At 47.2% G+C, this 20152-nt stretch overlaps 1 protein-coding gene across 6 annotated transcripts in view; it reads right to left on the reverse strand.

Moving 5' to 3' along the window:
* MICAL2 (microtubule associated monooxygenase, calponin and LIM domain containing 2) overlaps window positions 1–20152 on the reverse strand; it is a 210427-nt gene that overhangs the window by 143839 nt on the left and 46436 nt on the right. For all 6 annotated transcript variants that reach the window (XR_013442425.1, XR_013442423.1, XR_013442424.1 and 3 more), the window contains exon 2: window positions 19352–19692. Coding sequence is in view for 3 of the 6 variants with exons in the window: in XM_078058397.1 (XP_077914523.1) it covers window positions 19352–19615 (264 nt within the window). In the remaining 3 variants the exon portion in view is untranslated. The remainder of the gene's footprint in view (window positions 1–19351; window positions 19693–20152) is intronic.

Genomic DNA, 20152 nt, shown 5'->3' on the forward strand with positions numbered 1-20152 from the left:
GCTTTATAAAGTTTTATAAATGATAGTTATTAAGTTGACTCTTAATACAGACAGCATATTGTCCCCTTGACAAACTTATGGACCTCTTTCAAAGGGACTAAGGCCCACTTACAGAGCTCCTTCTAGTCTGTTATTCAACTAAGCCAAACAACAACAACAACAAAGGACCATATCTAACCTCTGCTTCATCCCTGCGTGGGCAAGGTCTTGTTTGTTTTTCAAAACCCACTTTTTAAGCACTGGAGAGCTCTCTGCTGCTTCCCACCGTTTCCAGCAAAAGTACAGGCTCCAGTTAATCCCGTAAGGGATCGCCTCCCCCTGCAGCTGGCTCCAGAGCTTCCCACGCCCAGAATGAGGAAGCAAGGAAACCCCAACCCCATCAGAGCAACTCGGCCCACCTTGTAGTTCTAGGACTCTACCACTGAGCGCCTACTATGCGCCCGGGAGGCACCAGGTACCTGCTGAAGAGGGTGTAGGATTTCAAAGTCCCTAGCCAGATTCTGGAAACAGGATTGCAGGTGGGGGTTGAGGCTCAAGGTGAAGCGGTTTAGAGGAAGCATTCCAGGGTATGGGGTGTCACCCCAGTTTCCTCCAGACCTCCAGAGGGCCAGAGCTTCTCCTTTCTCACACCCTGTAGATGAGCTTGGACATCCTCGCTGCCTGCCTCCCTGAGGACAGCTGAGCCACGCAGTGTAGTTAAAGAACACTACCGGCTAGAACTGAGCTGAACTAAGAACTGAAGTCCTCCTCTATTTTGGGCCCCTGGTCTCCCCCAGCCTCAGTCTGCTCATCCATGAAATGATAGCAGTAACATCTACCTACATCACAGAGCTGCCAGGAGGCTTGGATTCCCGCCCCAGCCAACCCAGCAGGGGATGGCTCAGAGATGGCCAGACCCTGTCATCTGGACTGGAAGCACGAGAAGCTTAGAATAAGAAAGGATGCAGGCAAGGAAGGTCTTCTGTGTGGGAAAGTGCTCTAGACCTGGTCAAGTGTAGAATATTTCTTCACTGTGCCCTCCAGCACTAAATCATGGTTTATTCTACTAGAGACTATTTAGTGAGAGCTCATTGCTTTCTCTCCAGCATCTAGAACACTGCCATCGTGACCCTAAATATACGTGTCTGTGTGTGTGTGTGTGTGTGTGTGTGTGTGTGTGTGTGTGTGCGTGCTTTGGATGAAAGCTAATCATTACTCTAAGTCCTCTACAAACACCTCATGGAACAGGAGGAATCTTGGGGGAAACAGATGAAGAACCCCCCTTTGGCCATCGACTTTCAAAAATAATTTTCTAGGTCACATGAAACCTTGCTTCCTCCCCTCCTGCTACATAAATGAAGAGATTCAGGAGGCCCAGCTGACTGGAGAGGTTCTGGGCACCCGGAGGCTGAGCGATCAGGGTCACCTCACCAGGCCCTTGGGCTTGACAGAGAAATTAAAAACCACAGGACCCAGTAGGCACTGGTTACACTGCGACTGTTAACCCCCAAATTCAGCTCCACCCAGCCCCCTTCTCATAGCCACCTGAAGTGAGGGATCCCTGAAGTCATTCCCTCAAGTTCATTCTTGTGTCAATAAAAACATGGAAAGGTCTAGGGATGGGCTTGGTTTACTATAAGATCTGGAATCGATCTGTGAAGCCTCTCAGAGAGCTGAACAGTTTCATCACAAAACCCCAATGTCATTTTCTGGGACAGACAGGACAGGGTACTCAGGAGCTCGGTGTCCCACAGGCAGGCTGGGGACTGGCCCTTTCTCCAGTTTACCTCTCCTGGGCTGGGACTGCAGAGGGGCAGCTGAACCCCAGCTGTGCAGCCTCGGTGGGCAGCTATGCCCAGTGGTTATGGCCTGCAGGGCACCCTCCCCTGGGACACAGACACCACTAGAAGGAAGGTGAACCGGGAGCAGCTCACAGGGCATGGAGACAGTGGAGGTCTAAAGAGCCCCACTGTTCAGGTTTCTTTTGCTCTGACAACTGGTAATCATGACCAAGGTAATGACCTTACTCTGTGTCAGGCACTATTCTAAGTACTTTACTGTATGAATTCCTTCAGGTCTTACACTTACCCAATTAGTTGGGTACCATTATCTTCTCTGTTTCACAGTTGAGGTACAGAGAGGCTAAGGAACAAGCTGGAAGTCACACAGCTATCACAGTTTCCAGCCAGCATCCCACTAGTGATATTAAAGATACAAGACACATCATCAACCCCTCTTGGCTCAGCTCAGACTCAGAAACACTTCCTTCCTCACACTCAATTCTCTTGCAGACTTGGGAGGAGCAGAGGTGGTTAGATTCTGGGCTCTGAGCTGGAGCGGAGGCTCTGTGTTTGGGCTGGAACAGGGAGGAGGACATGCAGAGTATAGACAATGACCTTCCCCTAGTGTATTCCAAATGGATGTCTGTGAGGCTGAGACTCTGGCAGTCTTTTTAACAAATAGTGCAATGGTCAGCCAGGCATGCCATACATTTTCACCTACTCTGCAAACTGAGTTGGAACAGAATATGGTTCCAAGGCCCAGGACAGTTAAACAACAGAAAATAAAACCACAACACATGTCGTCTGAACTCAGTGACCACAAAGTCTTTTTTTGATTCAATGCTTAATTAAGAAAAACAAAAAAGGAGGATATGGAGTCATGATGGCATCTAGCCACTTTCCCCCCATACTCCTAACTTCCTGTATAATGAAGCATTCTGTCACTTTAGCACCTTATCACCAAGATAACAATAGGCTATGTTTTCCCCCTAAGAACAGTTGGCTTGAAACAACAGACGGAGAAGCAGTGCGAGCCCCGAGGATCTGCGGAGCCACTGAGGACACTGATTAATGGGTTTCCCAGGCCTGCTATCAGCTGTTCCAGACACTAAGTGTAGGCACTGTTCTTAGAACATGCTACGCCAAAGGCCCGATCACAGGCACGCCAGGGAGATCAGCCTACGCATTCCCAACCTGTGAGTCAGCCTGGAGGTGAGCCAGAGAAAGCCAAGGTGCACAGGGGAAGGGCCACGAAAGGTCTGCGAGCCTGGGCTTCTCACTGCTGCTCCAGGAAAGGAGCCTGGCACTCCTATGGGGCATTAAGACCCCAGCTCGGACTTGAACAATGGACCACCTGGTCTGCCCTTAATTAAAACAAAGACACAGAGTTACACCACATTTGCAAGAGGTCTTAAAGCGGCCATCTGCTAGAACCTTGCATGTCACAGAAGAGGAGACAGAGCAGAGTAGGGTGGGAGAGAGGAATTTTACGCTTTTGAGGACTTCCTTTGTGCTAGCAATGATTCTTTATGCGGTGCTAAAGCTGGTAAGGTATGTTTTACATTGCTGTTTTAGAGAAGAGGAAATTGGGACTCAAGCCACTCAAGTGACTGACCGAGGGTCACAAACTAGTAAGTGAAGGAGCTGAGGTTTGACCTGGGTCGCACCCAGGCTCTTTCCAGCATGGCCCGCTGCCGTGCACAGGCAGACTCCACACAGCTCCTGACCCCTAGTTCCTAGCTCTGTTTCATCAGACCAGGGGTCCTCTATATGCCATGGGTCACTCTGGCAATCCAGTGAAGCCCATAGACACCTTCTTAGAATAACATCTTAAAATGCACAAAACAAAATGTTAACACCTTGAACATATCTAATAATATATTAAATAATAAATCTAGCCACAGATCTAATACCTTACATGATTTCCAAATAATAATAAGTATAAACGAGAGTCTGAAGAACTTGTAACAAGCAAGAGGATAAATGGAAACACCTGTGATTTCTATTGGTGATAAAGTCACAGGCACTCCTCACACAGGTTTGCTGCCCACATTCATGACTGGAAACAATGCTACATTTCAGTTAGAGGTGAGTGAAAATAAAAATTTTCCACCATCCAAGTTCACAAACTCCTGAAAATTAAGCAAACCTCACAACATAACAGGTGGCAAACAAACACATGAAAAGATACTCACCATCACATGCCTTTAAGGAAATGCAAATTAAATGCAAATTAGAACAATAATGAGATAACACTACATGGCTATTAGAGGGGCCAAAATCTAGAACACGGACAGACCAAGGGCTGACGAGGATGGAGAACAGGAACGCGCACCCATTGCTGGTGGAAATGCAAATTGGTGCAGCCATTTCAGGTGACAGTCTGACAGTTTCTTATAGAACTAAACATACTCTGACCACATGACCAAGGAGCAATCGACCCCCTTGGTATTTGCCCAAGGAAGTTGAGCACCCATGTCCATACAAAGACCTGCACAGGGATGTTTACAACAGCTTTATTCATAATTGCCAAAACGTGGAAGCAACCAAAATGTCCATTAGGTAGGTGAATGGATAGATTCTGCTACATTCAGATGATGGAATATGATTCAGCCCCAAAAAGAAATGAGCTATGAGGCCAGGAAAAGACAGGGAGGAGACTTAAATGCATATCACTGAGTGGGAGAAGCTGATCGGAAAAGGCTACATACTGTATGATTCTAACTGTATGACATTTTGGAAAAGGATGTAAAAAAAAAACTGTGGAGACAGTAAAAAGATCATGGTTGCCAGTGGTTGGGAAGGTGGGGAGAGGGATGAACAGGCAGAGCACAGAGGACTTTTAGGACAGGAAAATATTCTGTATGATATCATAATGATGGATACATGACATCATCGTTTAAACCCACAGAATGAACAACACCAACAATGAACCCGAAGGTAAATATGGACTTTGGGAGATGAGGATGTGTCAGTGTGGGTTCATCAGTTGTAATAAATCTACCACTCTCGTGGCGGGGGAGGATATGGGGGAGGCGCTGCATGGGTGAGGCAGGGGGTATGTGGGAAATCTCTGTACCTTCCCCTTAATTTTGCTGTGAACCTAAAACTGCTCTGAGAAAAAAAAAAAACAAACAAACCCAAACCCAAAACACCACAGAGCAGAGAGCGGCACTGCCATGAATCCCCAGCATGCCGGACACTTGTAAACCTTTTCCTCAAACCTGTATGGCAAAATAATAAGTTTGCATTTACTGAATGCTCATAACATTGTGGGCTCTCATCTAAGCGGCTGCATTTCCTACTTACAACAACTCTTTGAAGGGGGTAATATTACCTTCACTTTACAGATAAAAAAATTGGGTTTCAAAGTTGAATCTTTAAAACAAGTTAGACAGATCTACCTACTACACGCTTGAGTTACTGGATTAATATAATTAGAGAGATCGCAAAGCAAGCTGTTAAAAACCCTTTTACCTGGAACCCCTTATTTTTAAATTTGTGCAAATAAAACAAAATAAATTGGATGCTGAAGCTGATATAAGACTGCAAATGCCATCTTTAACCCCAAATTTCAAAATACTACATCCATCAAAAGAGCTTCATGGTACCAGAACGTGAACTGAGAACATCTAATAAGCAAACACTCAACTGTGAAATTCTAAAACCATGAATGCATAAATACAAATTAATACTGTTGTCCACCTTAAATATTTCAGACAGGATTTCTTTTTTGTTTTCTTTTTTCTTTTTTTTAAATTTTATTTATTTATTTATTTGTTTATTTATTTAGGGCGAGCATCAGCAGGGGGAGGGGCAGAGGGAGAGAGAGAATCTTAACCAGACTCTGCACTAAGCACAGAGCCCCACGTGGGGCTCGATCCCACGAGCCCGAGATCATGACCTAAGCCAAAATCAAGAGCCCGATGTTCAACCGATTGAGCCACCCAGGTGCCCCAGACAGGATTTCCTTTGAAAATAATGGTAAGAATGATGTCTGAGCACCAACACTCCCCCCCAACCTATATTTGACGAAATAGTGTGGTTGGAGGTACAATGGATTTCATATTTCTCACACTGTCAGTGCCTACGGTGAGGTCCTCACACAAAGGTCAATTAACTGGGCACTGCAGTCTGGGATCCCTGGTTCTGAACATTCTTGCATTCTTCCATTTATCCCACGAAATTCTAGGCAAGCCCTTTAATCCCGTTCAGCCTCAGGTCCCCCATCTATAAAGCTGGGATAGGTAACACCAGCCCTTATTACCTCACAGAGTTAGTAGGCGAATCAAGTGAGAGGCTAGGTGCAAAACTGCTTCTTGAGCAGAAACACTTAATCCCATTGTGATGCACCACTAAACTCTAATAAAGGATAAGTCCTTCAGTACGATCTGGAGCGCAGCCGTAAATCCGAGCAGGGAAATATAAGAGGCTCCTGCAGCACTAGCAGGGATCATTAATCCACGCTGCCCACACCTGTCGCTGAGTTCAGCAGCAGCGGCAGCAGGAAGGCCAATGATGTGCTCTTTATGGCAACCCTTCCCGCCAAGAAGGCATGAAAACCCTGGAAGAAAGTGGAGCTGGTGATACTCAGGTTTACAATTCCTTGCAAGGGAACATAACGTGCATCCTCCCCTCCCCCAATGACCAGGGCTCATGGACTTGACCTAGGCTCCTCTTTAGGGAGAAGAGTTTCAAGGAGATGGTGACCCGTCACATCCAATGTCTGAAAGTCACGGAGTCAGCAAGGATACAGCAACTGTGACAGTGTGGCTACCTCGAGGCCCCCAGGGCCCCTGAAAACAATCATCTCTATCAGCATGGTGGGAAGGAAGCTGGAACGGGAGGGAGGGGAAGCCACGGGAGTGAGGAGCACAGAGACCATCTTCCCCAAGAATCTGGTTGAGAAGGGAGGAAGAAACAGATCTGATGACCTCAGTCTCATGAAAAGGGACAGCTGATTAAAGGGAGGGGGCAGAAGGATGGAGAGGGAGATGAAGGAAGGAGGGAGTTAGACAACCGGCTAGGCTTTCTTAAAAGGCTTTCCCAGCAGCATCATGCGGCTCAGCACAGAGTCCTCCCTCCTATGTGGGTCCCCAGACCACCCACTCTGCTCCCTCCTCCACCGGCGCCAAGTTCGAGGCCGATCTCCCAGGGCGGGGTCAGCCCGCAGTCAGGGTAGCGAGAAACTGTCCCAGGATGGGCCAGCAAAGGAAGGCAAGGAGAGGCAAGGCTGATGGCGGGGCAGGCGAGGGAGGACGGGAACCTGGGAGGGCGGGGGCGGGCAGGTGCAGGGAGGGCCCCCTGGTGAGAGGAGCAGCAGCTCTGAGTGGTAGTTAGAGAGGAGCCTTCTAGAGGAGTTTAGGTGGAGCAGCCCTGGTTGGTGGCAAACTCCTAGGCGTGGCTCTGGGGACGGGTGGCTGAGGCGGAGGTGGTGGGTGGCAGCCACTGGAACCGCCAAGGCGGAGGGCCTCTGAGGAGAGGGTTCGGGGGGCGGGGGTGGTGGGCATCGGACATGTGGGAAGGCTGGGCAGAGCAGGATGGGGAGGGCATGGGGAGCAAGGAGTGCGGTGCGGCTAGGATGGGGCATGTGGGAAGGGGCTTCTGGAACACCAGGTGAGCCCAGAGCAGGCGGACCAGCCAGGGCACCAGGCCAAGCCGGGGGTGGGACCGCATGACAGGCACCAGGGAGCCGCAGGCAGACCTGTGCTTCAGGAGGATGGCTCCACAGGGGTGGGTAGCTGGGCTGGAGAGGGAGAAAGGCAAAAGGGAGTTGAGAGACTGGCGACTGTGACCACCTGGGTAAGAGGTCACTGCTGCCACCAAAGTGGGGGAGGTGAGAATGGAGGGCAGGGGCTGAGCATGAATGGAATTGCAAAGGAAGGGGAAGTGAAGAAACAGGGGAAGAGAAGCAGGTATCAGGAAGAAGTTGGTGAATGTGGCTTAAAGGTGCCTAAGGGGCATCCTAAAGACAGCCACAGGCACCCAAGTGGGGTCGTGGGGCTCAAGAAGGTAGCAACTGTAGAGAGTCATCATCACGGGGAGTGACAGCTGAGTGTAGGGAAGGTTCCCCCTGAGAAAGCACCCCCAGCAGAAGCAAAAGGAGTCAGATACAAGCCCCTGGAGGACACCTTGTATGTCCTATGGAAAAGGAGAAAGAGCGTAAGGACGACTTTCAAAAATGAATCAAGAAAGTTGTGTCACAAATGCAATAGGAGAGTTTCAAGGAGGAGGAGGAAACTAATCGCTACCAGGTACTTTAAATGCTTTAGGTAAATTTCACATATACCCTTCATCTCAGTCCTGTAAGATGATAGCTCTTATTATTCCCACTTCACAGATGAAGAAACAGAGGTATCATCACAATACCTAGTAAGCAGTCAAAGAGAGTTCTCAGAGTAAAGCCCAACATTGTTACAACAGACTACATGGAAGGGCCTTCAACCATCTGCCTCCTGGCTGCCGCCACCCCCAGCCTCCCCGCGTACCACTATCCCCTTTGCTCACCCCAGCCCTGTCTTGGCTGCTGCTTCCAACCAGCCAAGAGCTTTCCCACCTCAGGGCCTTTGCACTTGCTGTCCTCTCTGAACAACCCGCTCTTCGCCTAGCTGACTGCTTCTCACCTAGAGACCGCAGCTTAAATGCCACCTCCCTGACACCCTGTCTAGAATCAACTCCTCTCTCCCAGTTCTAGCACAACACCCACAACAGAAGGTCCTTCTTGGGATGACATGATAAGATTATCTTTGTGTGTTTCTCTCTCCTAACTGGACAGAAAGACCTGCAAGTGTGGGGTCTTCTCTGTCTTCATCCTTCTCTCTGGTGCCCAGCATAGAGCGCCAGCACTTAGCAGTAAAGAGTAAATTAATGAACATACTTCTTCTCAGGTAGTGTTAAGTTCTGAGGACATTCCTTCCAAGAAGACTTTCAATCAGAATGACCAGGTCTGCCCAAATCTGGGCAGCAAGGCTGGTTTTAGCCTTTCCCTAATCTGCTGGTCTGTGGTGAAACGCACACAGCTCCTCGAAGACATGACATGCACGGGATGCAATAAATTCCTTATGCCTGAGACAGCTGTTACGCATAGTTGGGCGACCGGTCTACCTTCCCTTCCAGGATCACTCAGATTCCACATCCCTTCCATGGTGAAGTTTCATGTGACTCTCCACTCAAAAGCCTTCCATGGCTTTGTGTCTCACTCAGAGTAAAAGGCAAAGTCCTCCCAGAGGTTTTATGGGCCACATACCCGGGCCCCCTCCCTGGACCCCACCTGCTACCGTCTGACCTCTACGTTGTTCTTGCTGTTTCCAGAACATACTGAGCACCTCCGCTTGTCAGCACCTCTGTGCCTTCTGCTGTTCTCTTTGTCTAGAATTCTCTTCCCTCTAAGAGTCCACATGCTCATGTTCTCGCTTTCTTTAGTTCTCTGCTCAAATATTGCTGTCACATAAAGCCTTCCCAGCATATCCTTATATAAAACAGCAACCCACCTCTGCTCGGGACGCTCCTATCTCCTTTACCTTGCTTTCTTCCTTATTTTCTGCCTAGCACTTACCACACACACACACCCACACACACGCACGCACACACACGTTTACTCTCTGCCTCTCACTGAGAAGAACATACACTACAAGAGGGCAGGAATTTTGTCTGTTCTCTTTACTGCTGCATCCCTGGTGCCTGGCACGCAGTAGACACTCAAAATGATCTCTCTAATGGATTAGCAATTGTGGGAAATTTAACTCAGGGAGGGCAATTAAAAAAAAAATACAAATAGGTAGAAACAGTCTGGTTGTTACTCAAAAGCAGAACACAGAATTACTATAGGACTCAACAATTCTACTCCTAAGTAGATACCCCAGAAAACAGGAGCTCGACGGGTACGTGTACGCCGGGGTTCACTGCGCCGGTATTCACAACATCTAGAAGGTGGAAACAACCTAAGTGTTCATCGACCGATGAGTGGACAAACAAAATGTGGTCTATACACATACAATGTGGAACTATTCGACCTTCAGGAGGAAGGGAATTCGGACCCATGTTACCACACTGATGAACCTTGAGGACATTATGTAAAGTGAAATAAGCCAGTCACGGAAGGACGAGTATTGTAGGATTCCACTTACGTAAGGCACCTGGAGTAGTCAGAGCCCTAAAGGCAGAAAGCAGAATGGTCGTTGCCAGGGGCTGGGGTAGGGGAGAGTGGAGAATTCTTTTTTTTTTTTTTAAGATTTTATTTATTTATTGGCAGAGACACAGACAGAGAGAGAGAGAGAGCACAAGCTAGGGGAGTGGGAGAGGGAGAAGCAGGCTCCCCGCTAAGCAGGGAGCCCGATTCCAGTGCTCGATCCCAGAACTCTGGGATCATGACCTGAGCCAAAGGCAGATGCTTAATGACTGAGCCACCCAGGCACCCTGAGAGTGGAGAATTTTTGATTAATGAGTATAGTTTGGGTTGTTTCAGTTTGGATGATAAAAAAAAAAAAGGTTTGGGAGCTGGATGGTGTGATGGTTGCAGAACAATGTAAATGCACTTTAATACCACTGAACCGTACACTTAAAAACAGTTACGAGGGTAAATGTTATTATGTTTCGCCATAATAAAAAAAAACAAAAGAATAAATAAAAAAAAACACCTCCTACTCAATTCAGCCATTGGAAAACTTAAGTGTGGTTGGAATAACTTGCACGTGTGAGTCGACTTTCTCAACTGTAAATTTTATGGAATCTGAATATAGATTAAGTATTTCTGATTAAAATTCAGCCCCGGGGGCGCCTGGGTGGCTCAGTTGGTTAAGCGACTGCCTTCGGCTCAGGTCATGATCCTGGAGTCCCAGGATCGAGTCCCACATCGGGCTCCCTGCTCGGCGGGGAGTCTGCTTCTCCCTCTGACCCTCCCCCGTCTCATGCTCTCTCTGTCTCATTCTCTCTCTCAAATAAATAAATAAAATCTTTAAAAAATAAAATAAATAAATAAATAAAATAAAATTCAGCCCCAAATTGAGATGTGCTATGAGTAAAATATATTTTGAAAGCTTAGTAAAAAAATGTAAACTATTTTACTCCTAACTTTTATAGTCATTACATGTTGAAATGATATTTTGATATATCGGGTTAAATAAAATATATTAATAAAGTTGAAAAAAAAGAGAGGAGCAGATTCTCATGCCCGCTACCATACAGGTGAACCCTGAAACACTGCGCTAAGTGAGACAAGGACCAGACGCAAAACAGCAAATATTGCATGATTCCACTTGTCTGATATGCCTAGAATAGAAGTTTTATAGAGACAGAAAGGAGATCAGAGGTTACCAGGGGCAAGAGCAGGGGATAGGGAGTTATTGCTTGGTGGGTACAGAGTTTCTGCCTGGGGTGATGAAAAATTTTGGAAATAGAAATGGCAATTGTTCTATAACATGGGGAAGGTATTTAATGTCACTGAATTGTACACGTAAAATGGTTAAAATAGCAAATTTCATATATATCAACAGTTAAGAAAAAGGATAAGGAATGGGGAAAAGAAGTAAATGGAAGCAATCATTTTCTTAAAGCTAGAGAGAGAGCAACAAACAGCTGTGGGGCAAGCATCAACATGCTAGCTACTTGGTGATGGGGTAAAGGAAACTTCCCTGGATTTGGACATAAAGGAATTTTCCAGATTCAGACAGCTCTCTCCTAGAGAAAGGCTGGGAGAATAAAAATCTTCCCACTGCTGAACTCCTGTGGACAAACGTTTGGTGACAGCTTGCTACCCTGTATTTATATCTCTTAAGACTATGACACATAAGAGGAGGTGGGGAGTATGCCAGATGGCAATAAAACATGGTACATACAGCGGAAGGCTCTGAGCAGGCTCTGAAGTTAGAGCATATTTGGGTTTTCTTCCCAAGAAGCTGCAGTGAAGTTTAAGGTGAAGAACTTTTATGTAATATAATTTTATATAGAATGCATTGAAGAATGTATGTATATACTGTTACATTTACAACTTATCGTCCCTAAGTATACACTCTTATAACTATGTTATATAGTATACTACTTGTGTTCCTACCTGTGGAACGTGTTAAATGGAGAACTGTGGCCCTCACCCTTTGTCTTTTGCAAAACTCATTCTTGAACCTGCAGGCATTTGGTTCTCTTCTGCACAGTCATCTTCTGTCCAATCCTGCTTCCTCTCCCATTCCTTTCACAAGTGTTGATTGCTAATGAACACCTTATACTCCAAACACCTTCTAAGCATCTGCTTTTGAAGATCTAACCTATAACAAATACCTACTGCCTGTCAGGCATTATTCTAGGTGCTGGGGAATCAGCAAGTATAGAAAACAACTCCTACCCCCATGGGGTTTTAATGGGGTTTCTGGGAACACTTTTGCCTACATAATAAGGCAATGTTTGTAGCTAGAGCAGGACCTTCTACCTTCTTCCTGTCTTGGAAACAGATGTGATGGCTGGAGCTTCAGCAGCCGCCTTGCTCTACAAGGTGACAAGTATGATGGAATGCCTAGGGCTGCACTATACAATTTAACAGCCACTAGTCACATGGGGCTATTGAGCATTTGAAATGTGGCTAGTCTGAATTGAGATGAGCTGTAAAATACATACAGGATTTTAGGACTTAATAAAAAAATGAATATGAGATATATCAATATTTTTTAGTATTGACTACAGGTTGAAATAATATTGTAGATATATTAGAGTAAATAAAATATATTATTCCAATCAATTTCACCATTTTAAATGTTGCTACAAGAAAATTTTAAATTACATATGCAGCTTGCATTGTATTTCTACTAGACAGCACTGGCCTAGAGAATCAGAGAATATAGCCACTGAACCTCTAGCCACTATCTCTCTACTGATATCTGGTTTAAAAATAAGCTGGGTGCTTGAGACCTGGGGATGAGCCAGGCATGTCCCTGTCGTCACAGAGCCCATAGTGAGAAAGAGACACAAAAAGCAATCAAGGAGGGATACCAATCAGCAAGATTTCATAGGACCAGAGCCTGGGGTCCCCAGTGGGCACCAACCCCAGACTGAGGATGGAATAAGAGAAGAGGAAGTGAAGAAGAGCTCAAGGAGGGCTCCCTGAAGGAGGTGATGCTTGCTTAAACTGAATCACACAGAGAACAAGCTAGCTAGGCCAGGAAGGGGCCCCTGTTCAGCACAAGCAGTATACATCCTCCGTGGACTAGGGCTCTAAAACTCCCATTATTTGATGAAATTCGAAGAGGAAAGTATACACTTGTATTGGTTCCCCGTTTAAAGAGCATTCATCGTCACAGATAAAGCAAACCTCTGAACAAAACCATGTATATGCAACTATTTTTCAACTTAAAGCGCTATGCAGTTGTTGGGTGTTAATAATAGTAACAAAGTTGTGGTTGTGGCTGTGATTGTTACAGAGTGGGCAGCCATCCCTGCCTTACTGTTCCTGGACTGCTCTTCACTCGGTGGCACTGCTCACGGCCACCCAGCCCAGACTCCAGGATTCAGGGGGCGTCCGTCCCAACGCCCATCCAGCAAGGCCAAGGAGATGCCAGCAGGCGATATCCTGCCGTGGTAGCTCCCTTTCAGAGAAGGACTCTTCTCGGCCATCTCCTGCACTGCTGGTGGGGAGTGTCCTCTGGAAGAACCTCCAGGGAGGACGCCACAAGGCCTGTGATATTTTCCATGTGATGCACATACCCCTCGGCTCAGAATCCTCATGACTATCCCGCAGATATGCTTTCACGTGTGTTCGGAGTGTGGGTGAGAAAACGTAGTGCAGGGCGCCTGGGTGGCTCAGTTGGTTAAGCAACTGCCTTCGGCTCAGTCATGATCCTGGAGTCCCGGGATCGAGTCCCGCATCGGGCTCCCTGCTCGGCAGGGAGTCTGCTTCTCCCTCTGACCCTCCTCCCTCTCATGCTCTCTGTCTCTCATTCTCTCTCAAATAAATAAATAAAATCTTTAAAAAAAAAAAAAAAAAAAAAAGAAAACGTAGTGCAGCACTAGTTAAGATGGCAAGAGACTCGGAACGAGAAAAGCAGTTGAATAAATCGTGAAATGGGAAGCCATGAAAATAATAAAGGGATTAGAGCCCCACATACTGACATAAAACAATCTCCAAGATATATTTGAGTGAAAAAAGCAAGGTGCACAATATGTGCACAACAACATTTTCCAGTAAAATATAAGTAGCGGGGGGCGGGGGGGTGGGTGGCAGGATGCACACACACACATGCCCACATGCCCACATAAGTAGAGACTTTCAGGAAAAGCAGATGGAAAACGGTCCCGTGATTGCCTCTAGGGCTGGAACCTGGAGGCCTGGGGAAAAGATACACTCACCACAGTACATGCTCTTGTCCTGCTTGAATTTTTTTTTTTTTTAATCATAAGCATACATTTCTTTTTTTTTTTTAAAGGAAACTAGTTTTTTTCTTAAAAAGACAAAGAAATCTTTATAACTGTATTTATAAAATGAACCACAAGGAACCTGAATTAACCACTCGCTGTGAGGACAGCCAAAAAAGAGAGCTTTTTATCTCAGGTTAATATTTGGGGGACTGGATCCACTCAAGCTCGTATCTAACGTGCAGCACACACACTCACGCTGAGCCCGCCAACTCCATGGGGGACAGTGGGGACAAGGAATGAACACAGAGCCGACGTAATCTAGGCTGGGAAACCTGTTGGACACAGAAGCGCCGGGAGGCCGGTACAAGTAAGCGGACAAAGCCAGAGTCCCCTGCAGGAATGCAGAGCCCGGAGACCGCCAGAGGCCCCTGCAGGAATGCGTACCCCGGAGACCGCCAGAGTCCCCTGCAGGAATGCGTACCCCGGAGACCGTCCTCTGCTCTATCAGCGCTGCCTGCCGCTGTCCGTATTAGGCAGAGTGGTACTTGACGCGCCCCAGCCAGCACAGCAGAGCCCAGCTTTGAGGGCCGTGGTGGGTGATTTCAGAGGTCCGGAATGTCAGATAGGCTTATCTAGACCAGGAGATAGCAGCCTGCCCTGTCAGCTGCCCCCTACCCCACCTCCCTGCCTCCTGCTGTGCTCAGCTTCCGAAGGTCAGCAGCCACTTGTACCCCCCAAGCCTGGGCCACCCACCGATGGGAGCCACTACAGAGGCAGAGGTGGGCAAGGGTCACCGTCAGGAAAAAAAGGTATGCGGTGACCCTGCTGGATGCTCACAAAATACAGACATTTCCTCCTCACGAGATAACCCAACAGTTTTCACTTTATAGGCTGGCCCCATTCCTGCTGGTGACAAGAGTCCATGAGTCATTTCCTGCATGCGTGTTTTTATGATGTACAAATCCCTTCTGGTCTGCATTGGTTATCTGTGATCACTGAGCAACCCCATGGAGGCTGGTAGAAAGAACCCTGGATCGGGAATCCAGGCTCGTCCTCAATGGTCCCCCAGGTCCTCTGTTTGACTACGAGACCCTCTCTTCACAGCCTGGCCCTGGGAGGCCGTTCTTTGCAGGTCTCCTCCTGCATCCATCTATTCTGCTCTGCCTGGCTCTCACCCTCTCCCCTCTCCCCACCCACACCTTCATTCCTCTTACACAGCAACACACTCTCCCTGGAATATAGCTCTCTGCCTTGTGTTCCCTCAGTGAGGCCAAGCAAACTTCTTCTCATATGTCAAGCTCCAAATCATACCTTCTCTTCCAGGAAGCATTCCCGGACTGCTCCAGTCAGGCTCAGTCATTGCTTTTCTCTACTTCTGCAAAACAGTGGGCGCACCTGTCTCATACACTTAGGATATTTATGAAAATAATGGCTAAGCATTTGCTGATCACTTATGATGTACTAGGCAGTGTTCTAAATACTTAACAAAGATTGCCTTAATTAGTGCTCACAGCAACTCCATGAGAGAGGGACCATCTTCATTTTACAGAGAACACTACTGAGGATCAGTGATTTAAGTAGCCTGCCCAAGGCCACAGAGCTAGCTGGTGCCGACTGGTACCGAGACAAGTGCCTGGCACACAGCAGCTGCTCAAAAATTATTCACCTCATGAATGATTAAATAAGTTAATAAATACAGAAACAACGTTTCTGTCTCACAAACTGCTCAGAGCCACTTCTCATTCTTTCAAACCACCTCCCCTGTCAGGTGCCTAGCAAGGCACAGAGCACTAGAAACATCTGCTGAAGGAATGAAAAAAAGCATATTGGAGCACACCCATCAACAGAGTCCAAATCCTGATAAAGCCACCCGCTAGCTTCAGATCAATAGCTTCAGGTTCCTGGGCCCCTCTATGTCACCTATCAAATGGAGAGATGGTACACAACATCCTCTCAAAATATGTCCTTCTGACACTAGGTACATATAAAATAAAAGACCAGATTTCGTGATGATGGCAATTCCCATATCAAACTTTGTATTGTATTGTTTTGTTTTGTTTTCCTTCTGGGCTGTTTTCCCCGAGGAACATTACACAATTGGATGTGACATTTGATCGGGGTACTACCCTGATGCAGAGACAATATATTAGTCCTAAAAGAGTTAATTTGGCTTGATCCTTGGTTCACTCTATCCTTGGCAAAACAGGTCACACCCAAGGAAAGAATTATTAAGTGCCTGACAAAACCCTCATAACTAATCAATAATGAACCATGATCCCAAGTTAAATTACACAACTGACACCTAAGCCACTGCTCTAATGACATTGTAGGTCCTTCTCCCTGTCCCCTGGCACCCCCACCAGAGGCTTTCTTCTCCAGACAGATGCTGGTCAATCTCCCCCAACCACCACTGCCAACATACATGCATGCATATATACGTACACACACACACTCACACACACACACTCACATGCTTGTGAAATGCTAAAGCCCAGACCCACTCCAGATGGTGCTGAGATGTCCACAACAATGGAAAGGTGAGGGTTCTGGCTGAATTCCATTTATTTCTACTCTAACTGTGGCTAGCCAGGAGCTTGGCTATGTGCCTGATAACCTGACGCACCTGTGCTATATGTCTTAGCATTAGTGGTCATCCACGTGCATGCTAATACCCAGCATTTCTTGTTTGGCTAATGCTCAGCATAAACTACTACACCCAAGGATACCTAAAAGAGGTGTGTGAGTGAGACAGTGTCTGTTCATGTTAGAAGAGAGGGAGGACCCATGTTCTGTGTTTTGTTTGACTCACAACAAGGACTACAAGCTCTAGGCTCTTAGAGCTGAGTATTAACCATCCACATGAATCCAATATGGTGAGAGACTATACCATAACCGGAATGCACATAAACAGTCCCTATAGAGGACACCTGTTATTTATCCATCTCACACCTCTATGACCTTGGGAACCTGCTCCTCCCTCATGTCAAGCATGTGATGCTTGAAAGGGCTACCAAGGACAGTAGCCAGTTCTCCTGGTTTGGGCACAATAATTGGTCCAGGGACAGCCCAATCAGAATCCTTCCCTGAGATTTTATTCAATATTGAGCAGGAGGAGAGAGAGTCTAGCCTTTGGGTCATAGAGCTATAAAGATATGAACTAGAGACCACCAACATGGAGAAAATCTGTTCACAGGATGTTAGAATGGAGCCAACATAGAGCAAAACGTCCAAGACATAGATGGAAGGAGAGAGGCTAGGAAAGACTGTCTGGACCTTCTTGTTTATACAAGTTAACGACTCCCTTTTGTGTTTAGTTAGCTTTGAGCTGGGTTTCTCAAGCATGTGGCGCAAGTGACCTCACACAGTCAGAGCCGTACTTGGACCATATTTCCAAATGTGTTCCACGCTTCAGGATCTAGGTAGTTCTTAGGAGATGGGCTACCACACATGTGAAAGGTCTTTATTACTCCTCCTACGAGGCATAAAATTCCTGAGCAAGATGCACTGTCAACTCAGCATCGCTAACTACAGATGTTAGTGCTTTCCCTTTGTTATCTCAAGCACCAGTGGTGACCTGCCAACCCCAAGAGTCCACAAGTACTCTTCTATTTCAACCCATCAAAGCTTGTAAAATAAGGCCTGGCCAGACAGGGAGAGGCAACCGACCAACTGGTGATTTTTGAAAAAAAAGCACATCTCCCTGGTGGTCGAGCCTCCATCACATCCCGGTGCTGGCTCATTCGCTCCGCAGGTCTGTCCTTGGATCACCGAGAGAGTCCTCTCAACAGCCAGAAACTGCTGGGTGCAGGAGGCCATGGCATTTCCTCATAGAATAAGGTCTCTGAAAACCTTCCTGAGAAAACATCTTGCAGCCTGGCCACCTGACTTCTATGGGACCTTTTCAAAAGAAAGCGGTCACATGCTGTTACTGAAAAGGGTGATGCTTTGAAAACAAAGAGTGCCCCCCTCTCCAAGTCTGAAGAGGTTCCCAGTGATAGAGGAGCTGGGAAGTTACAGCAGCTAGGTGGGGGTAGCACCTCGAGGACCGGTCACACCCCTTTCTGTCCTTTTTCTTTAACACTTCTGTCTCTGCTAGGAAGCTTGGCAGGTTATGGGCAGGCACTGCCTGGATGGCTAGAGCTCTGGGCTGAAGTTCTGGCCTGGTGGAATGCTCCTCCTATGCCCCATAAAGTCGCCCCAGGCTTGGAGGAGCTTTGGCAGCTGTCCCCCCGGGGGCAGGGGAAAGCGGCCGTATCCCACGGTACACTCAACAGCTCCTCATCACCAAAACAAAAACACAACAGTCCTGATCGCCATGGAGAGTTCAATCCTCTTGTCTGGGATTGGCACCAACTAAAATTCCAAGGGCTCTGGCTGAGCTACCTCCTGTGAGGTCTAAATACAGCATGCTCACTTTTAACCTAAACATACAGTCTGGACCACTGCCCGGGGCTGACAGCCCCCCAGGGCCAGCGGGAAGTCTTGACTTCTGGCTGCCCATTAGGCAATGGGCATCGCAGTGAGAGAAGAGATGTGATGCTCTGCTTACTTAGGCCACGTTCACCAATGTTGCCTATGGCCAAACAGTGGGGGAAGTAATCAGCTTGTGGAGGGTTAACTGCGAGTGTGACCCTGAGCACAGAAATGCATCCTGGGGAAGAGGGTGGGGGGAAGAAGGGAATGAGAGAGGGAGAAAATGCCATAAGGACCAAAGACCTATTTCTTAGCCAATTAAAGTCAAGGCATCTTTCTACAATGTTGGCTCCCCGGGGAATGGAATTTAGGGCGTAAGCTCTAGAATCAGACAGACCAAGGTTGCCTCCTTGTTGTGTGATCTTGGGCAAGATAATTGACTTCTCAGTTTCCATAGCTCTAAAATGGACCAAAGGACCATGGAGGTGTTCACTGAGACCATGTTTATAAAGTGCCTGGCACGCAGAAGTTGCTCAATAAATCATAGCTACTAGCAGTAGCAGTGGTAATAGGAGGAGGATAGTGCCAAGCATGCCTTTATTCTCTCTGCCATGGAGAGGACACAAGAAGAGTAGCTGAGGCCACCACAGTAAGACAGAGGCTCCCACCCAGGATAATCCGTGCATGTATAGACCAAGGAAATCTTCAACAGAGCAAAATGCTAGCACACGCCCACACCTATTAAGAACCTCAGAATGGCAGGATGGCGACAGCTTCCCAAACTCCCGGCAAGCCAACCCGCATGCCCCACAAGGGTAAGAAATCACAGGGTTTTCCCTTACCTTGGTGTTCATACAGGACTTCCCTCGCTTATACTCCTTGTGGGATCCACGCTTGTCCAGTTTGTACCACAGGGCTTTGGCTTTCCAGGTGGTCACCTTGGACTTGAGCTTGGAATAAAAATTCCTGTGGTCCAGAGGGTCTAGGTCCAGGTGTCGTGTGAGGATGTTGAAGGCCTGGAGGGTGCCTTTGCACGTGGAAGCCTGGACAAAGTTCTCAAAAACCTGCCCGGCCTGGCTCTGCTTCTCGTCTTCGTTTTCCCCCATGTTTCAGGAGTTGTGTAGCGCAGTGGTATGGAGAGGCCGGAGGAGAACACCATGAAGTACCTGGAGACACGTCACACCTGCAAAGGTAGGTGGAGGCAGAGGTGAGCTCCATGGCAATGCAGGCAAGGTGGGGGGGATGGGTGCTGAGAGGGAAAAATAAAATTCCTTTGGGATGTTAAGCATACTAAACATTAATACTTAATGCTAAACATAAACCATCTATAAAAAATGTACAATCATCCCTTCTGACCTGACAATGGTGTCTTGCTGGCAATCTCTTTCTCCCCCCCGCCCCCAACACCCCACTCCTCTCGCTGGTTGTAAAGAACTACAGGTTGCTCAAAGATATGGCCTGGCTGATGTCAGCATTACCTGGTCAATCTTGCTATGAGCTAGATAGTTCTAGAAATAATAACTAGTAAGGGGGGGGAACAAAGCAGAGAAGCATACTAGATTTTATGAGCACCACTGAAAACCTTTAATTCGTGGTGCTGTAAATTAGTTGACTAATATTAGTGTAATCTAAGCACAGAACAG

The sequence above is a fragment of the Halichoerus grypus genome, chromosome 11 (assembly GCF_964656455.1).
Source record: "Halichoerus grypus chromosome 11, mHalGry1.hap1.1, whole genome shotgun sequence".
In the NCBI taxonomy this organism is placed as follows: domain Eukaryota; kingdom Metazoa; phylum Chordata; class Mammalia; order Carnivora; family Phocidae; genus Halichoerus; species Halichoerus grypus.